This window comes from Sus scrofa, chromosome 9 (genome assembly GCF_054392235.1).
Source record: "Sus scrofa isolate SSC_HxYL_T2T_F1_AM1 chromosome 9, Sscrofa_HxYL_maternal_Yorkshire_Landrace_v2.0, whole genome shotgun sequence".
Classification (NCBI taxonomy): Eukaryota; Metazoa; Chordata; class Mammalia; order Artiodactyla; family Suidae; genus Sus; species Sus scrofa.
Genome location: NC_139391.1, coordinates 1,295,168 through 1,313,906, shown reverse-complemented (window position 1 = coordinate 1,313,906; position 18,739 = coordinate 1,295,168). Strand labels below are relative to the sequence as shown.

Below are 18,739 nucleotides of genomic sequence, written 5' to 3'. Positions count from 1 at the left end.
CTGCGTATGGGCTGGCACGTGTGAGCAGGGAGAGAGAGGTGGAGGCCAAGGTCGGTACACACGCACGCAGGGTGTGTGTGCATGCAGGGTGTGTGTGCGTGCTGGGTGTGTAGTGTGTCTGGATGGGTGTGGGTGTGTGGCGAGCAGGGCGCAGTGTCCACTGATGCGGGATATGCCCTGAGCAGGGGTAGGAGGTATCTGGGGGGCAGGCGCGTGTGGCATCTGTGAAGGCGTTTGGGGCACGATAGCATGTGTGGCAGTTGGTTGTGTGGATAAGGAGTGTGTGTGACTCCAGCTGGAGGCACATGTGTACGTGGAGCATCTGAGGTCTGGAGGCAGCGTCTGCCCGTGAGCTTATCACACCTGGTACAGGGGGCCGACAGCACCGTGTGTGGTGTGGCCGGGGGTTGGGGGGGAATTGTGTGCATGGCACGTCCCTGGTGACATGCGTGTGCTGGCATGATGGAAGTGAACTGGCGACTGCGTGGGGAAGGGGCAGGTGTTGGTGGCTTGGTTTCCCTCCAGGCTGAGGAACCCGACATGGGGAAACAAGCAGAATCCCAGAGCTACCTAGCAGCTCATACCTAGCCTCTCAGGGTTGGGCAGGGGACCCCGGCCTTGGTGGCCTGTGGGTTATGGCTGGTCGTGTTCAGGTCCTTAGGCTCACTGACCTGGAGCTGGCTCCCATCGCCCCACAAGAATCAGTTGTACGATGAAGGCAAAGTTTTGTAAGCCAGTTGCCAAATATAGCCGTTATTAAGAATTAAATAGGAGTCGGAGTCCCTCTTGTGGCTCTGCGGTAACGAATCCAACTAACATCCTTGAGGACACAGGTTCGATCCCTGGCCTCCCTCAGTGGGTTAAAGATCTGGTGTTGCCTTGAGCTGCGGCGTAGGTCGCAGATGTGGCTTCAATCTGGTGTTGCTGTGGCTGTGGTGGAGGCCAGCAGCTATAGCTCTGATTTGACCCCTAGCCTGGGAACTTCCATATGCCACAAGTGTGCCCCTTAAAAAAAGGGGGGGGGGAATTAAATAGGAGTTAATTTAACTAGTTAGTTAACTAGGGAGTTCCCTCTGTGGCACAGTGGGTTAAAGGATCTGGCATTGCCGCAGCTGCAGCTCGGATTCAGTTCCTGGCCTGGGAACTTCCATATGCCAGGGCTGCAACCGTTAAAAAGAAAGAAGAATTAAACTGTATAAATATAAAATTAAATAAATTATGTTAAAAACAAAGATGCTAAATACTCAAAACTCCCCACTTCCTAATTTTTTTTAGCTGCATTGGACGGCACTAGCGCTCTGGGGGTGATGAGTGACCCCTGTGTCTGTGCCGTGGGCGCTCTGTCGTGAGGCGCCGCTGGGCATCCGTTCCCAGCTCTGCATTCGGTCACATCTCAGAATCGGAGTATTTACTCCCTGGGAGTCAGCAGATGCTACAGGTTCAGACTTGAGTGATTCTTTTGTTGATTGTCTAGACTTCAGAAAGCTATGGAAACACACAAACTCAGAGTCCGTTTTCCCGGTTGTCCTGTCCATGGGGCTTTGTCATGAACAGCACAAACTGCTGTAGAATTATTTTTCCAGCCTTCAAAAACGGTAAACCGGTTCAGGAAAGCAGCCCCTCATGTCACCAATGCACGAAGTTTAGCCACATCTTTGTTGTTTCCTCCACTTTCATCTTGTTGATGAAAATATCCACCACCATTCAAGGGGGAAGCACGCCCCTTTGTCATGGCAGCCACAGGTTGGCTCCAGATGGAGCATAAAGCAAAAGTCAATGGCCCCATTGATTTCTGGGACAATTAACTGGCTGGATGGAATTTTTATTTGTAAATTATGTGCTCTGCATCCTCTATATCAGCAAAATTTATAATAAACACATACGCCTGTGAACATCTTTTTCGGCCAGCTAGATGGTAAGCATCCCTGTCTGAAGCTGTCCGTAGGTCCTGGTTACCCACCCCCTTTCCGTCCCCTTTGTTGTGCGTGGGTGGAGGGCAGGGGGCAGGTGCAGCCTCAGAGACACTGGGAGCAGCTTCTCAGATTCCCAGACAAGCTGTGGCGGGTCAGCAGCTCGGCCGGGACCTCCTCCTGGTCCTGGGCTTTGGGACGCCCCCGGAGGCCCCATTCACTCAGCACTAGTTGCTCTGCCTCTTCTCTGTGCCAGCCTGGGGATGCCCGAGGCCGAGGAAGGCACAGTCCCGGCCCCCACCTGGAGCTCACAGCCCAGAGCGGGAGGCACCCATCCCAGCCAGTCCCTCCCTTGAGAGCGTGGGGCCGAAACTGGAGGAGGAGGGAGGCTGGGACCAGGGCAGCTGGCAGGTGCTCCTCAGCATCGGGTGCACAGCACCCGTGGGACCTCTGCTAAGAAGTCTGGGGACGCTCCTGCAGGGGGTCTGCACAGGGCCAGGCCCAGGCGTCTGCAGTGTGCTTGGCGGTGGCGAAGCAGGCGACCCTTGGGCCACCTGGAGCAATGTTGATCTGGGAAAGAAGCGGGCGTGTGCAGAGGCAGAGAGGAGAAAGGCGACGGTGAAGCTGCGCTCAGAGGTGGGAAGCTGCCTGGAAGGGAGCTGGAGCGATGCGGGGGTGGGCCGGCCGGGAGGGAGGGCAGAGGGCCCAGGAGGCGAGGCGGGCAGAACCCCACAGGGGTTTGGATCCCGTCCTGTGGATGAGGGGCTGGCGAAAAAACCACAGTTGTCAGAAAGGAGATAGGGTCAGGTTGCCTTGGAAGGTGTGACGCTCTCGGAGCGGGCAGAGCTGGAGGTCCAGAGGCTGGAGCCACGTGAGGCTGGAACGCAGAGAGGGGCATGGGGGCGGTGATGGGAGGACTCGAAGGCCGAGTCTGCAGCGCTGGGCGGAGGAGGGGCTCGGGGCTCGGGTGGCATCTGGGTTTCCGCGGCACTCGGGTGGATGGCGGGGCGTGCGTGTTGCCAGAAGACAGGAGGAAGCACAGGTCTGGAGTGAGATGAGCTCCGCTTGGGAGCTGGGAGCTGGGTGCTTCTCGAGGGAGCCGGAGGATGGGGGCTCAAGGGAGCCGTCGGGAGTCCCAGCAGGTGGACGGGGGGAGCGTGGGGGTGGAGAGGGCCCCTGGGAGGATAAAGACTGACGAGTCTCAGGACAGGTGTCTGGATCCAGTCTCGAAGGGCCAGTTTTGGCCTCATTTCTGGAAGAGGTGGCCCAGACACGAGGTCCCTCCATTCAAGAAAGCCAGGGAGGAGGCGGGAGGAGCCGGAGGAGTTCAGAACCGGAGCCGGGTGGCCGGCGGCCTTCAGCAGGAGCTGGACGTCGCAGTGCTTACAAGTCCTGGGGCCTCAGTTCTAGGTCCAGTCCTGGCTCTGCTACCAACTTGCTGTGTGACCTTCTGCAAATCACTACCCGCTCTGGGCCTCAGTTTCTCTTTTTGAAAATGGGAAGGTTGGACCGGACCCGTGGCTTTCAGATGACACTGGGAGCCCCAGGGTCACCCAGAACTCTCTCCAGGGACTCATGGAGGGACAGGGAGAGGCCGAGGAGGTGGCATTCCTGTCCCCACCTCCCCCAGCTTCATGCAAAGCCACTCGCTTTTATGTTTTCTGTGTTGGCGTGGCCTTATTGACACGGTCACTGTGGAGGCAGAAGGGTAACAAAAGCCGAGGAAACCGAATGCCCTCAGACAGATACCGCCTGAGCCCTGATGCCCGCCTCCCGCGTGGCACAGTCATGGCCGAGCCTGCGGTTGCACGGGACACGGCCCGGGGTAGTTGTGGGCGATTTCAGCCATTGATGCAGCTCCACTTGCTCCCTCCTTCTGGCCGGTGGCTCACCCGCCTCCGCCGTCAGCGTGCCCAGTGGGGTCTGTGTGACCCTGGCCCTGCCCACGGCTCCCGGGGATAGCGCCCTGTGGGGTCGGCTGCCAAGCCGCCAGGGCCGCCCTCCCCTGGATGTTCCCTGTCCGCTGTTGCTCTGAAGACAGGACAGACATTCTCTGAACAGGACACAAAACCCTGGGCTTCTTCCTCTTCCCGAGTCTGGCCTCCGTGACGGCGCCCATGTGGGCCAGAGCCGGTGACACCGGCTCCCCCAGCCCGCTGAGCGGCAGGACACTGTCAGTGCAGGAGAGGCGAGGCTGGGCCTGGACCCGTGGGGGGCGGTGAGGAGGGGGTGCCCCAGGATGGGGGCCAAAGTGCCCTTCCAGTGCCCCAGGGACACGCAGGCCTCCAAGTCTGTGCAACCTCACGTCCCCCGAAGCCCTCGCCTGGCTTCCTGCCGTCGGGGCGGGGGCGGGGCAGCCGCACACCCGGGCTCTGGGCTCTGGCCCAGGCTCCCGCTCCAGCTCCCATGCCCACTGCCTCTGCCCTGCCCCTCTCAGGTCCAGGTCCCCCAGACCAGGCCACTCGGGGCCCAGGATCCAGGCTTGAAGGCAGTGCCTCCGACAAGCTCCAGGACCCTGGGAAGGGTGTGGCGGACCATCTCAGCAGACGCGCCCCCCCCACCGCGCCCAGCTAGGGCTCGGGAAGCTGCTCCAGGACCCCACCCTGAATGACTCCCGGCTCCCCCTTGCTCTCGGTGCCCCAGGACCACAGGGGCCACTTGGGCGGACCCCACGTGGCAGGGTGGTGGCTGGATGGGGCTGGGTGACGACTCTCGGTGTTTCCGACAACAGGCTGGGGGATGCGAGCGCCCACGTGAAGCTGAAGAGCGTCGTGGAGACGGGGGGCGGTGACACGGAGGCTGCCCCGGCCATGCCCGTGGTGGGGGTGTGGCCCTGGGCCTGGGGAGGGTCGCTGTTTGAGAGGAGGACGCAGCTGTATAAGATGACTCCGTAAGTATGGCCTGGGCGGGCGGGGCTGCTGGCCCCCTGCCCCACCTGGGACGTGGGTGTGGACCAGGAGCCTCCAGCTCCAGCCAGTGACCCTGCAGCCCAGGGGGGACCCGGGCAGCTGGGGGCCAGTGTCAGGGAGACGCAGTGCTGGGGCCCAGGCGGGGGCAGGGGGAGGGCGAAACGAGGTCTCTGGGGGCCTAAGGAGCCCGGTTCCCAGCACGGGGGCCTGTGGGGGCCTCCCCCACCTTCCAGGCTGCTGGGCTGGGGCCTTCCCTGAGGTCATGTGTGTATCTGCCTGTGTGTGCGTGTGGCTGTGGTCTCTGTCATGACTGCTGACATGCCCAGATAAGTGCCCTGGGGACCCAGGAGCCCAGGGCTTCTTTCTTCGGCATCAGTGGCTCTAAGGCGGCGACTTGCCTCAGGCAAACCTCCGGAGAGTGTAACAAACACGTGGTCTCAGGCCCTGTCCCCACCGAGCCTAGCACGGGGCTCAGGAACCTGCTTTGAAAGCCCCTCGGGGGTCCTGACGGGCGCAGCAGCTGGCCGAGGAGGTCACTTGGCTGGTCTTGCTCTAGGCGTGTGGAGCCCGGGCCTGGCCCCCAGGGCCCCATTAGAGGCTCTCGCTTGGACTCTTGGCGATGCTCGGGTCACCTGGAATCTCACGTGGGGGAAGGGTCACTTGCTCTTGAGGAGAGAGAACGGTGCCCAGGGTGGGCCCTTGAGGGAGACAGACTCGGGGAGAAGGGTGACGCCCGAGGGATGGGACCCCTGTGCGCCTCGTCGGGGGCCCTGGCGCACAGCCCTGTGGCCCTCGCAGCCAGCTCAGAGCCGGGACACCCAGGCCGGCAGCAGCCCCCGCCCTGCCCCTACCTGGTCCCGTGGGCGAGCCTGGCTCCTTGTGCACAGACATCAGGGAACAGAGGTGAGAGCACGGGCATCTTGGGAGGGGCGCCTGAGGATCGTTCTGGAATTGCATTGGCGGAGCTCCTTCTGTACCGTTTTAACGTCTTTTGAAAAATGACCTTTCGAGCTCTCCTCATTGACACGGCGGTTACGGATGCAGCCAAACCAGCGTGGAGGCAGCACGACGTAACTCACTGCGCGTCGACGTGGCGGAGCTGGACTCCGAGGTGCCCCGAGCTGGGTCACCTCGCGTCTGGCGCCGGGACGCGCATGCACCCCCGGCCCCGAGCGCTCCCTCTGCAGAGCATCCCCGGCGCTCACTTGACCCAGTTTGCTGAGCCAGCCCCCACGTGCGGAGCCTTCGGGCCCTTTGCAGCTTCTTGCTCTTATAAATATCCCTGCTCTGAATATCTCTGTACAAATGACTTGCTCCGTATCTTCCCGGGAGGCGTTCCCCAAGAGGAACCGCTGGGTCAGAGGATGTGCACGCTCCCATCGGCCTTGTCACGTGTTTCGAGACGGTTCTCTGGAAACCCCGAATCCATTCCCCGGGACACCATCTATGCAGGCCTGGTCCACGCCGCCCTCCGAGCGTTAGGGCCATCATCTTTATTTGTTTGGAGCTGTTTTATCTTGTTCTATTTTTTTTTTTGATATATTGAAGCAGAGTTGATGTACAGCGTTGTGTTGGATTCAGCTGCACATGTATCTTCTTTCCATGGTGGTTTATCACAGAACATGGAATATACAGCTCCCCCTGCTCTGACCGTGTTGTTTGTCCATGCTGTGTGTGAGTTTGCACCTGCTAATCCCAAACTCCCAGTCCTTCCTCCCCCACCCCGCCCCCTTGCAGCCACAGGGTGTGTTATTTTGTTTCGATTTTGGCTGTCTTGCCACGTGGGTGGGGAGCGGTGCTGTAAAGTTGTTTCAGCCTGTGTTGCTCCGACCACTGGTTGGATGTTCTCTGAAGGACCCTGAGACCTTGATGGGCAGAGACTTGGCGGGATTGGCCCTGAGTCAAAGCGCGAGGCCAGGGCCGGGAAATGGAACATGTTGGTTTTCTGGACTTTGTCCTTCCGCCTCCAGCCGCAGGGCTGCGTGCCCCCCGGAAGCACAGTTCCCCTTGCTCTGAGGCTGAGCGACGAGTGACACCGCCACCGGCCCCAGCCGTGGTTTCCCGGAGCACAGACCCGCGTGTTGTGCTTGTGGCTTGGCCTGGGCCTAAACCCCGTGTGGACTTCGTAGTGGCCTGTTGTTTGATCGCAGCCACCAGCGGGAGCTATGCCGAGAGTCTGTCCGCTGCCTATCAAGGCAGGGCCTTGACGGTGGCCAGAGAGTCCAGCTGGGCGAGGCCAGCAAGGTCCCGCCAGGTCCAGGCTCTCGTGTCTCGGCTGAGGTCCGAGCCTGAGGAGTGTGGCGCGAGGAGCATCGAGCCACGTCGGGTCTGGGACTGCGGTCTGCACATGAGGTCAGGGGGCTCATCCGCGGTAACGGACTCGAGATGGAGACAGGTTCGGGGGCGTGGGCCTGGCGATGGGGCAGGGCCGCCAGGCATCTTGGGGTCTCAGGGTGGACAGGATGGATGCGGGAGACTATGGCCAGGCAGACATGGCTGGTGGGCAGCAGGAACCAGGGCAAGAGGCTGGCACTCAGAGCGACAAAGGACTCAGAGTATTTGAGAACAAAGAGTCAGCCACGGACATTCAAGGGCGTTCTGGGTAGCACGGAGCCATGGGCAGCGCCAGGGCCTGTCCATGTTATAGCAGGATGCTGGGTGGGGGGCACGGGACCAGTGTGTGAGGCAAACAGGGCCCAGCCTCTTGGCGGGGACTTAGCAGAAGCTGCCCAGGGATCAGCGTTCCTGCGAGGCACCTGGACGGGGTCTGCAGAGAGGAGGCTGGATCAGGGACATCGGGCTGGGGCTGCAGCGCACGTAGCCGGGCAGCTGGGAGCTGCCCAAGGCTCCAGGGTCCTCCCCTTTCCCTCGTGTTCCCGGCCTGCTGCTCATGGACCCGGGGCTCGGGTGGGGCTGGGGCTTTGGTGATGGACAGAGGCGACACGGCAGGTGTCCCAGGACCCCACAGGCAGCTAGACAGAGCCGAGCGGGAGTCTGGTGCAGCAGAAGCACGGATTCGAACCGTCCGGCCGGATCCTGGCACCTGTGCCCCTGTGCAGCCTCGCTCACCATCTCTGAGCCTCCGCTTGTGTGAATGGGCATCTTCACTGTCCGGGGGGAAGAGATGGAATTAGAAGAGAATACACGGAAGTGCCGGGCACGGGGGTTGTGGCCTGACAAGTGCCAGTTTCCCTCCTTTTGCTGCCAGATCCGGGTCATGTGTGTCTCTGGCGGGCACCCTCCCTCCTGGGCCTGGGAATGGGGAGGCTGGGATTGGAGCCGGGGAGGGGCCCTACAGCCCAGGAGCAGAGATGGAGCCTCAGCTGCTGGGTTAATCGGACCTGCTCTTCATAGTCACTTTGGCCCAGTGAACGCAGCGAGTGAGAGGGTTAGATCCCGGCAAGTTTCTGAGCCTCCGTTTCCTCATCTGAAAAATGGGTTTATGAACAGAATCATGCGAGGAGTCGAGGGAGCCCACGGAAAGCAATAGCACTGCCAGCGCTCATCGTGGGTCCATACGCACGTGGCACTGCAGGTCTGTGGCTACGGACAGCTCCGCTGACCTCAGAGGCACATCAGGAGGGTTTTCTCTCTGCACCTGCCTCCAGCTCGGGGTTTGACAGATGCGGAGTGGGGCACACGCGTGGCGGTTAGCGCTCCCGGCTGGTTTGGTCTGTGGCTGATCTCAGAGGGGGCCCAGGAGGGAGGACGCAGCTGGAAGCTGCCCTGAGGCCCCTGGGACCCGTGGGGCTCCGGGGACTGAGGGGACAGAGCAGGCCCTCCTCGGTTCCCTCTCACACAGGCTGCTCCGGGAGTGGCAGGGTCAGCTCAAGGTCTCACTTGGCACGTGGTGGCCCCGCCTTTCCCCGCAGGAGCGTTGCAGAGCCAGGCAGCTCAGAGAAAGGGATGGGCCCAGCACGGGTCGGGGTGGGGGAGGACAGGGACCGTGCAACTCAGAGGGAGCTGGCCCTGGGCTCGACCCCTGGACTGGTCTGCTGCCTGTGCCCTGGCCCTGACCAGGCCTGGTCCATTCCTGTGCCCAGGGGACCAGGGGAAGGGCCACATTCTCTGGAGGCGGGGGGACCGTGCGTAGGCTGCAGACACCCGGGGAGAGCCAGGCTGGAGCTGCTCAGACTGCCCGGGGCCCCCCTGCTCCAGGCACCACGGCTCTGGGGCAGGTGGATGCCAGGGCCCTGGATCCCAGTCTGTCACCTATAAGCTGGAGCCCTGGGGCCAGCCCGGCCCACCCGACTGTCCATGTCCCTTTCTGGAAAATACTGTCAAGGTCAGGCGCTGTGCTCGTGCCAGGCGTGCATCAGGGGCAGAATGAGACCTGGTCCCTGGACCTGGCACTCCCTGTCGGAGGACTAGACTTACTGCACCAGTAGTAACGGCTGGCGTTTGGGGACGGTCCGCAGTGCTTACAAAAAGCGCTCTGAGGGTGGGAAGCCACCTGCACAAGCTCCACCCCTGCCAGGTGTGCGGGCCCCGCACTTAGCAAACGGCCCCCAGTCCCCTGCCCCTGAGATGCCCCTGGATTTGTGAGGACCTGCCGGGATCCTCAGGGCAGCCTGGGCAGCCCATCACCTCTCTGCAGTGCACGTGTGCGTGCACACACGCACACGCACACACGCACACACACCCCCACATCACCACGTGAGGACCCTGCCTCCTCGGTCTCTGCCCTCCACCCTGAACCTCCCCTTCCAGTGGCTTCATTCCTGCTTCCAGGCCCTCTCCCCATCCTCCCAGCGTCTGGCCTCACAAGCTGTGCATTGGGCAGTGGCCGTACCCGCCAGTCTCACGAGGTCCTGCTCTCCGGCTCGTGCTTCTGCCTCCCCTTCCCCCGTAAGATCTGGCGACCGTACTGGGCACTGGGAGCCTGTGCAAGCGGCTTGCCGACGGGCTCTTTCCCCAGTTTCCCTTCCTGCTCACCCGGCGTCAGGGAGTTTGGCCCCTGGCTCACAGCTCCTTCCTAGCTGTGTGAACTCAGACAGGTCGTTTTACCTTTGAAACCTGTTTCCTGGTCTGTAAACTGGGAACCCTGATGGTACCTTCCGCATAGGGCAGCCACAGAGGTTAAATGAGACCCTTCCGTGCAGCTTTTAGAACAGTGCCCAGAACACAGTAGGTGTTTAGTAAATGTTAGCATCTTAATTTTGTGCCTAAGACGGTAATTGGAGTAGACAGAAAGGATTATCTTCATCTATACGCCCAGCAAATAAATACCGATCTATTGTAAATACAAACAGGTACAAACACTGAATTGTTCCAGGCACAGCCCTGGGTACAGGGGATCCGGCAGGGAGCAAAGCAGGGGGCATCCCTGTCGCTGGGAGTTAATATTCTGCTGGTTTCCGCCCCCACAAACTCGGCCTCGGCTGCCAGCCCCCCTCCTCTCTGCGTGCGGCTTCCCCTGAGGCGGTCTCTCCACCGCATCCCTCAGCCTCAGGACTCCCTCCACCGCGCCTGGGACCCCTGCTCTCGCTGGGCTCCGGGGCGCTCCTCTGCTCACCTGGAGTGTGCAAACCCAGCACATCGGGACGCAGTCGCGCTTCCAGACGCCCTCTGCGCCCCCGGCGTTGCCCGAGGGTCCCTCCCTGCTCCTGCCGCCTCAGCGTGCAGCTCTTCCTCTGTCGCCCTCGTCTCCATCATCTTCTTCGTCACTGTCGTCACCACCTCTCATCAGGACCCTGCCGTGTCAGGTGCTATGCCAAAGGCTTTCATTTATTAAATCGTTTGGTGTCTTGCAATCCCTAAGCAATAGTTCCGATCGCACAGGAGGAGACAGAGGCCAGAATGAGCACGTGAATAGCTCAAGGTCTCACGACTAATACATGGCAGAGCCAGGATTATCAGCCAAAGAACCCCCCCAAAAGCCCAAAACATAGAACTCAAGATGAGTCTGCCTGGCCAGAGCCGCCGTGCCTAAAGGCGGTGCCTCCCCTCGGGCCGTGTGCCCTGTCCTGAGCCCAGTGGCCTCACGGGGCTGTGCCCCCACCCCCATCCGCTCCTCCGCCACAGGCCGGCCCTGTGGGGTGGGTTGTTGAAGGGGCCGCTCACTGGCGTCTCTGCTTTCCTCTCACCTCCCCGCAGACCTTGCTCCAAGGGCTGGAGCACAGGGAGCGTCCATGTGTTTCCTGAATTTCCTGTCCTTGCCAGAGATTCAGGATCAAACGCTCAGCCTGGCCCGCAGCCCGCAGGCCTGCCACACTCAGCGCCGGCCCAGCGCTCTCCTGCGCCCGAGTCTCCCTCGCCCCCTGCTCACGGAACCCGTATCCAGCCTCCGGGGTGGCCTGACCCGCTGCCGGCTCCGCTGCTCCCCCGAGCCCGTGCTGTCGCCCTGCCCCCGGTCAGAGCTTCGCCCACTGACGTCCCTCCCCTTGGGATTACCCTCTGTGAGTCCGTGTCCGCCTGCGTCCTCTGCTGCCCTGGCACCTCCACTGCCCAGCGCCACATCTGACTCATCCCTGGGTCCCAGGGACTCACGGGGCTGGTGCAGAGGGAGCCTCCGGGCTGAGATGCCCAGAGCTGGCCTGTGGGGCCACCCGGCCACCTGGCGTCTTTCTGTTCTCCCACCAAGTCCTGCTGTGGAAACCAGAAAAGGGGGTGCTGTCCCAGACTCTCAAGCCCCAGAAGCAAGGCTGGGCCGGGAGGGCCCATTCGTGGGCATCCTTTATCTCTGGATTGTGGGCGGAGCCCCGGGAGGGAGCCCCCCGCCAGGTCGCTCAGCAGGCAGAAGTTGTGACCAGAATTCCGGTCCCAGCGGGCTTTCTGCTCCGCCTGACTCTTCAGGCTTTTGCCTTTGCTCTTCTCCACGTAAACAGCAGCCGCAGTGACGTGGCACCAGCCCAGGTCTCAGGGCTCAGGTGGCTTCTCTGTCCCCTGCCGGACAACAGGTGCACCTCATTTGACGTTGTCATCGCCACGTTGCGCCCCCGCTTTCTCATTTAGTCCTTTTTGGGGTCGTTAACATTTAAATCTCGTCCTGCTGGAGCCTGGGGTGTGTTTCTGGGTTGCTCACGCACCTCTGCTAACCTTTCCTGTGAGTTCCCGTCCATCGACCCCCTGCTTTTGTTGTTGTCGCTTACAAAATACTTCCGCGGGACAGTCCTCCTCCCATTAGCCATCACTGTCAGAGTTTTCGTCGCTTTTCTTGCTTAGTTTTTCTTTCCCTCCAGGTGATTTTTACGGGTCAAGAGCGAGGAAGTACCTCGTGCCAGGCCGCCCTCATCATGGGCACTGACACAGGTCGGTTGACCTGGGCTCTTATTCTTAGCGTGGAAATGGAAAAGAGGCCCACTGATGGGTGAACTAGACAGAGAGGGAAGCAGTGGTCCCGACTCCCTGACCAGCCCCTCCCGTATCGCTGCCCCCTAACCTGCCATCCTGGGGGGCGGGGTGGGGTGCCCGCGCGCGGGGCAGGCGTGCTCCCTCAGGATGGACGCAGCTGGTGCTGGCGGTCCCTCAGTGACCGTGGGTTTGCATGAGCCTGTCCGCAGCACCCGATGAGGGGGGAGCCTACAGCCCTGGCCACGCTCCTCGGAATGTGTGCCAGCTGCCCGGCAGCCTTCCCACCTCCTCGGTGGCGAGAGCCCAGGCTTTCCCCGCTGAGTCTGGCTCCACCCCAGGTCACTCTGCTTCGGTGCAAGAGTCTGCCTCCCACAGTCCACGGTCCACTCTCCCAGAGTTGTCACCTCCAACACAGTACCACCGCTCTCGTTAAGCCAGTCGCACCCCAAAACACTCACCTTTCAGTACGGAGGGGACACCTCATCATCTTACAACCCAGCTGCTTGGTGAGACAGAATCTGGGAAAGTGGGGACTGACACTAGTCAGCAAAGCCAAGTGGCCGCCTCGCCTTTCTCGTCGCAGAACCCTGGCTCACAAACCACCCTGCTGTGCCTGCCTGTGCTCAGGTCATCAGCTAAGGGACACCTGAGAGATCCCTGTGTGTTATCAAGTATCAGAATCCGCTTCACATTTTGAACGAAGAGAAGTCTGATTTACAAAAAAGGACTACTTTACATAGTCGTCTTATCACGTAGGAATATACTAGGAATCTCCAGTCAAGTTCTTTTTATAAATCTCAATTATATTTTATAATTTTCTTCACATGGATCACAAATAAGTTTCATTAATATTCTTTTCAAATGGGTTCCTGCATAATCTCCCCATTGTAAATGAGTTCTTTTTTCAATCTGTAAATGATTGTAATTTTATAACAGTAATAGAAACGTTACTGACTTTTTCTCTTTTTATCTGGGGACTTTAACGTTCTGATTCTGGAGCTTTCTCATTGATCCGCTTCAGTTTTCTCAGGACTCGGTGTGCCATTTGCCGTCATAACGATGGCTCTGCTTTCTCACCTCATAGACTAATGACTGTTCATCCCTGGGGCCCTCAGGAACTTTCAAAAAGTTGGGGTGGCTGGTTCGGCTCCATCCCCACTGCACCACCACCCTCAGGCTCAGAGTGGGGGCCGGGCCTGGAAGGGGTCGGGCTGGGAGGGAGGGTCCAGACCAAGGAGACGGCATGTGCAGAGGCTGAGAGAGTGGGAGCCTGGCTCGTCTGAGAGCAGCCCGGTTGGCTGCAGAGTGGACACCTGGTGGGTTTTGTAGACACCTTGAGTTTTCCTTTGGTATCTGAGCAGGGAGTGAGCGAGGATTTCTAGCAGCAGGTGCAGTGGCAGATCTGCGTTATGGAAAGAGGGCTCTCACTGCGTGTGGGAGCCGCCTGCGGGGCCCGAGGGAAAGCGGGTGCGTGCAGTTCGCTACCGTGTCCTCGCCTGGCTGTGGGCCAGGCCCTGCTCCAAATGCTGCCTGTGCCACCTCTTAAGTCTCGCAGGGAGTTTGTGGCTGAGCCTGGCTTGAGGCCAGCAGATCTGGCTCCAGAGTCGACACCTGATGCACACAGGTCATCCCACCCCACGGATGTGGTGTGGACGAGGAGGGTGGCATTGGAAACGGTGAGCAGCTTGAAGAAGGGGCCCAGCTGAGGACACACGTCGGATTTGATACCAGCAGGACCTGGTGATGGACTGGATGGTGGGGGGAGAGGGGGAATATCAGGGTGCCAGGTTTTCCACATTTGGGGGGCCATTTGGGGTTTTCCTGGGACTTTGCTTCCTTTTCCACTGGGTTGTTCATCTGTGCTCATCACCGCTCCCCTTCCTCGTGGGGAGGGAGGCAGTTCGGCCCCTTTGCCAGGGTGCACTGTGCGTCTCCCGTGCGTCTGCTGGGTGAGGGCTGGCCTCTGCTCACTGCCATCTGCTCACGTTGTGAGCGCGGGCCGAGCCTGGCCTGAGTGTTCTCTGCTCTGCTCTTCCAGGGCGGGGGGGGGGGGGCATGTGAGTTCTTTTCATACAGATTGTCAGATAGGGGCCTGCAGAATGGAGCTCCAGTGATACCGGGGCCTTGGACACCATCCAAGCCAACCCCCTCCTCTTCTAGGTTAATACACCGAGGCCAAGGGCGCTGGGATGAAGCTTGCTCATGGTCGTGCCGGAGGTCAGGGACCTGGACCCAGAACTCAGGTTTCACGACATCCAGGGCACTAAAGGCCTCTTCGGATCAAGGACATTGGCCAACAGCATTAGCAGGTGTCTGGTCACCCGGCAGGGGACCAGGAAGATCCTACAGTGTCAGAGCCGAGAGGTGGGGTGGGACAAGGACAAAAACATTTGGGTTGAGCCAAAGAAACGGGACAATCCCTCCTGAAAACCAGACGGGCTGAGGTGCACGTACAAGGAACCAGGACCCAACACAGGGACCTGGGGTCTTTGGAGCAGGTGCTCAGGAGGCTGGGGCAGAGCGGAGGGCAGCGTGAGCCTGAGGACCACACGGCAGCTCCCAGGGCCCCGCCTGCAGGGAAGGGAAACCTCTGAAGTCCATTCTGAGGCCAGCCCAGCTCGCCCATCTCTAGGGAGACCCAGGCGTCTTAACGACTGTGAGGGCCTGGTCAGGGCCAACAGGGCCAATCAAGCCTCATCCCTTGAGCAGAGCCGCTAGCTCCCTGCCAGCTGTGCTGTGCCAGCCTCAGGGCGGTGGGATCAGGAAGGGCAGGCTCTGGGGCAGCAGGGAGGACGGTGCCTGCAGAGGGAGCCTAGAGGGAGGGTGGGCTGTGATGAGGACCAGAAATGCAGGGTAGAGATGCAGAGAGAACTCCAGAGCATCCCGGAGTTGGAGAAAGGCAGAGCTGGGTACCACCCCACCCAGCCCCACCAGCCCTGGGTACCACCTCACTTGAGGCAATCTAGAAGGGGCTACCCAGAGCTAGGAGATGCTGAGAGCAAACCCCCACCCCACCCCACCCCACCCCCCACAAGAGCCCAGGTAAGGGCAGCAGCCACTGGCACTCCCTGCCCAGGCCCCAAAGTACAGGCTTTGCCGAGGCCAGTAACTCCTTGCTGTCATGACCGCCCACCGCGCTTATGCCTCCTGTCACATGATAGCTCCTCGGAGATGCAGTGAGCATCCGTGAGATGATACAGGTAACGCTGGCTTGGCGCGGTGCCGGCTCCCAGCCAGGGCTCAGTGAGCGGGAGCTTTAATGACTGAATGTTGTCATGTCTCCGTGGTGCTTTGGACTTTCGTCACAGCCATGACAGGTTCACGTTCCTTCTCGGGTTCAGCCTCACACACCCCTGCTTCCAGTAGGCATGACCTGCACTGCCCCCACTTAACAGATGAGGAAACTGAGGCCAGCGCAGGGGAGTGGCCCTTGGCCCCCCAGGGAGTTAGCAGCACAGAGAGGACGCGAAGTCCATTCTAAGTCTCGTGCGCTTTCCCTGCTGCGTGTTTCTTCTGTAAAATACAAGACTTTTATTATTGTTTCAGAGTTGAGCAAACCCTGTAATCATCATCTTTTGTCTCCTGCAGCTCTGCTGTAAAGAGATACAGTAGCAGAGGAATTTAGTGCTGGAAGGTGGGCTTTGAGGACTTCCCAGCCCCTGAATTTCATGAGGCACAGAGAGGCAGCCCACTCACTCCCCGTCCCTCAGCAACAAAGCCAGGACTGGCTTTCCTCTATCCTGCTGCCTCCAGAGGCCTTGGGGAATGTTCTCCCCGTTTCAGAGACGGCGGGAAAATCGAGCTGGTGAGGTAGCTCAGCTGGACTTCAATCCCGTAACTCTGTCTTAAAGGACACGGCTTCTTCCGTGACCTGGTGGCTTTCGAATCTGATGTTTATGAACCATTCGCAGCAAAAGGGAAGGGCTCCGGGGCAAAAAGATGAGGTGTTGGGGGTGGTAAACTTTGCAGACAGTTTCAGTTGCATTTCAGGGTCTGATTCCTCTTGCTAGAGAGGTGGGTTTGTGAATTCAGAGTGGGCTTGTTTAAAGCACAGTTCACATTTTAAATAACCATGGTTTTCTTAGATGAGGGGGGAAAAACAGGTCAAAGCTGCAAACTCGTAGGCTTTTCTCAAAGGTTACAAAATAAAATGTTCCTTGCTGGAGGCTGTAAAGGCACTGGCTCTGTTTGACAAAGGAGAGGGCTCTGCTAGATAAATCCTGCATTCTGAACCCCTGAGAACTCGCTCCCTCTCTTCCTGATCAGCTTAATTCCTTGTTGCTTATCTGCAAATCCAATAACGCGGGTCAAACAAACCCCTCCTGCAGGCTGAGCACAGGGCTGGGCGTCCTCCTCAGAAGCCTTTTCCTATTTATAACCTCAGCCCCTGCTCCTTGGGGAGCTGCGCTTAGAAGCCTGGTGGGGAGGGGGGCAGGGACACGGGGCCTCAGCGCTGAGGCACCCAGCCACGTTCCAGGCCCGCCTGGGTCCTCTGAGCAGGAAACGCTCAGCAGATCCTCCAAGTGGAGCTGGTAAACTGGGCGAAGAGCGGGTATTAAGCATCCTTCCCAGGCCTCCCCACCCCCCTGCAAGGTCAACTCCCTGGCTCCCAATTGCGATGATTTTAAGGCCCACGTGCAGTGGCCTGTGGCCATCTGGGTGCCATCTATGCGAGGGGACCAAGGCTAATTCAATTGCACAGCTTTAAGCTATTATTTATTCATTTACCGGAAACCATTGCTCACGGAGTGTTCATTTACTGTCTGTCCCTGAGCCGGGGGGCTGGGGGGGGGGTCTGTGCTGAGAATCATCTTCGAGAGGTCTAAGGAGCCAGCACCTGGAAGGAGGAAGCAGCTGGAAAGGAGGACGTGGTCCTGGGGGGGGGCGGTCCTGGGTGGCCTCGAGGACGGACTAGATTGTGTCTCGCCCGGGCAACTTGAATGAGACCATTTGTGCAGATGCCTGAGCCGGATGCTTCCCTGCAGCATTGCATCTCATCTCAGAAACCCGTTCCTCTGGGGTTCCATTCCCCCAAAGATGCTTAGTGAGCCATCCTGTGAAGGGAAAATCATGGACTTAACCAAGTCCCAGGTGACAGACGCTTTGTACCCCCACCCCCGCCAATTTCCTCCATTAGAAATAAAGCTGGGGAGGAGTCCCCATGTGGCTCAGTGGCTTAAGACCCTGACATGGTGTCTGTGAGGACGCAGGTTCAATCCCCCGGTTAAGGACCAGCATGGCTGCAAAGCAAGGTTACAGATGCGGCTCAGATCCATGTGGCAGTGGCTGTGGTGTAGACCAGAAGCTGCAGCTGCGATTTGACCCCTAGCCTGGGAACCTCCATATGCCGCACATGCAACTGTAAACATTAAAAAAAGAGGGAGTTCCCGTCGTGGCTCAGCAGTTAACAAACCTGACTAGGATCCATGAGGATGCGGGTTGGATCCCTGGCCTTGCCCAGTGGGTTAAGGATCGGGCATTGCTGTGAGCTGTGGTGTAGGCCGGCAGCTGTAACTCCGATTCAGCCCCCAGCCTGGGAACTTGCATGTGCTGCAGGTGTGGCCCTAAAAGGCAAAAAAAGAAAGGAAGGAAGGAAGGAAAGAAAGAAATACGGTGGGGTGACTGTCTCTGTACAGAAGCTTTGGCTCCAGTGTGTATTTCCCTCGGCTGGATTTCCAGGGCAGGAATTAATGAGTTGGGGCTGAGGCTTCCGTCACTGCTTTTTCTCTAGAGGATGGTCGTTAAGCCGTGGGCTCTAGAACTCTCCATTGCCTGAGCTTGGATTTGAACCCTGTCCCGTAGCATCTGTGGGACTTTGGGCAGGTTACGTAACCGCCTGCTTCTTCCTCTGCTGAGTGGGGATAATCACAGTGCCTCCCTCGGGGCGAAGTGAGGATTAGATGAGAGACGCATGGGTAACCGTTCGGCTGAACAGGCGGACGCGTGGATGGATCAGAACGTCTCCCCTGGTCTCTTCAATCTTACTCTGTGGGGCCGCCTTTCCCCTGACACCCAAGTGGAATGGAGGGTCCATCCTGGCCGTTTCCAGGTGACCAGAGTTTTCCTGCCAGTCATTAGTATGTCCTGTCTACACCTCAGGAGTTCCTGTTGTGGCTCAGTGGGTTAAGAACCCGACTAGTGTCCATGAGGTTGTGGGCTCAATCCCAGGCCTCGCTCCGTGGGTTGAGGATCCGGCATTGCCATGAGCTGTGGTGTAGGTCACAGATGTGGCTTGGATCCCGTGTGGCTGTGGCTGTGGTGTAGGCTGGCTGCTGCAGCTCCGATTGGACCCCTAGCCTGGGAACCTCCATAGGCCTCAGGTGCATCCCTAAAAAAGAAAAAAATAAGAATAAAAAAATATAAAAATAAAATAAACCTCCAACAAGCCTTTTTTTCCAGCCTCATATTTTTTACGCACCAGAGATGGGTGCCGGCCAATGGCACAGCCTCTTCTCCATGTCACATTGGGGGTGTCCCCCTCACGCCGCAAGGTGACACCTGTGGCCTCCGCGGGAGAATTCCGTTTCCTCCCCTGCTGCCTGTTTGCTTTTCTGAAGCCCGGGGAGGGCGCCTGGCATGGAGCAAGCGCGTCCCGCACAGATGACGGTCGCGGGTGACCCCGCCTCA

The 18,739-nt window shown here is 59.4% G+C and overlaps 2 protein-coding genes across 3 annotated transcripts in view; one reads left to right on the top strand and one right to left on the bottom strand.

Moving 5' to 3' along the window:
• The window catches only part of LOC146399649 (uncharacterized), a gene marked incomplete at its 5' end in the record, with an annotated part of 40,422 nt that extends 35,482 nt beyond the window's left edge, over positions 1-4,940 (top strand). The window contains one exon of the mRNA XM_084978266.1: positions 4,642-4,940. Within this exon, the coding sequence (XP_084834392.1) occupies positions 4,642-4,804 (163 nt within the window). The remainder of the gene's footprint in view (positions 1-4,641) is intronic.
• On the bottom strand, positions 1,802-10,822 carry LOC146399648 (uncharacterized). 2 transcript variants are annotated; one of them, XM_084974971.1, is made up of 3 exons: positions 10,335-10,822; positions 7,370-7,926; positions 1,802-3,963 (listed from the first exon to the last, which is right to left on the bottom strand). In XM_084974971.1, exons 1-2 carry the CDS (start codon positions 10,472-10,474, stop codon positions 7,461-7,463), a joined length of 606 nt encoding a protein of 201 aa, XP_084831097.1. In that variant the 5' UTR covers positions 10,475-10,822; the 3' UTR covers positions 1,802-3,963; positions 7,370-7,460. The 2 variants fall into 2 exon arrangements, 1 of the variants encoding a protein (XP_084831097.1); XR_014814502.1 differs by lacking the exon at positions 1,802-3,963 and having other exon boundaries at positions 6,345-8,246; positions 10,335-10,768.
• Between the last annotated feature and the right edge of the window lie 7,917 nt (positions 10,823-18,739).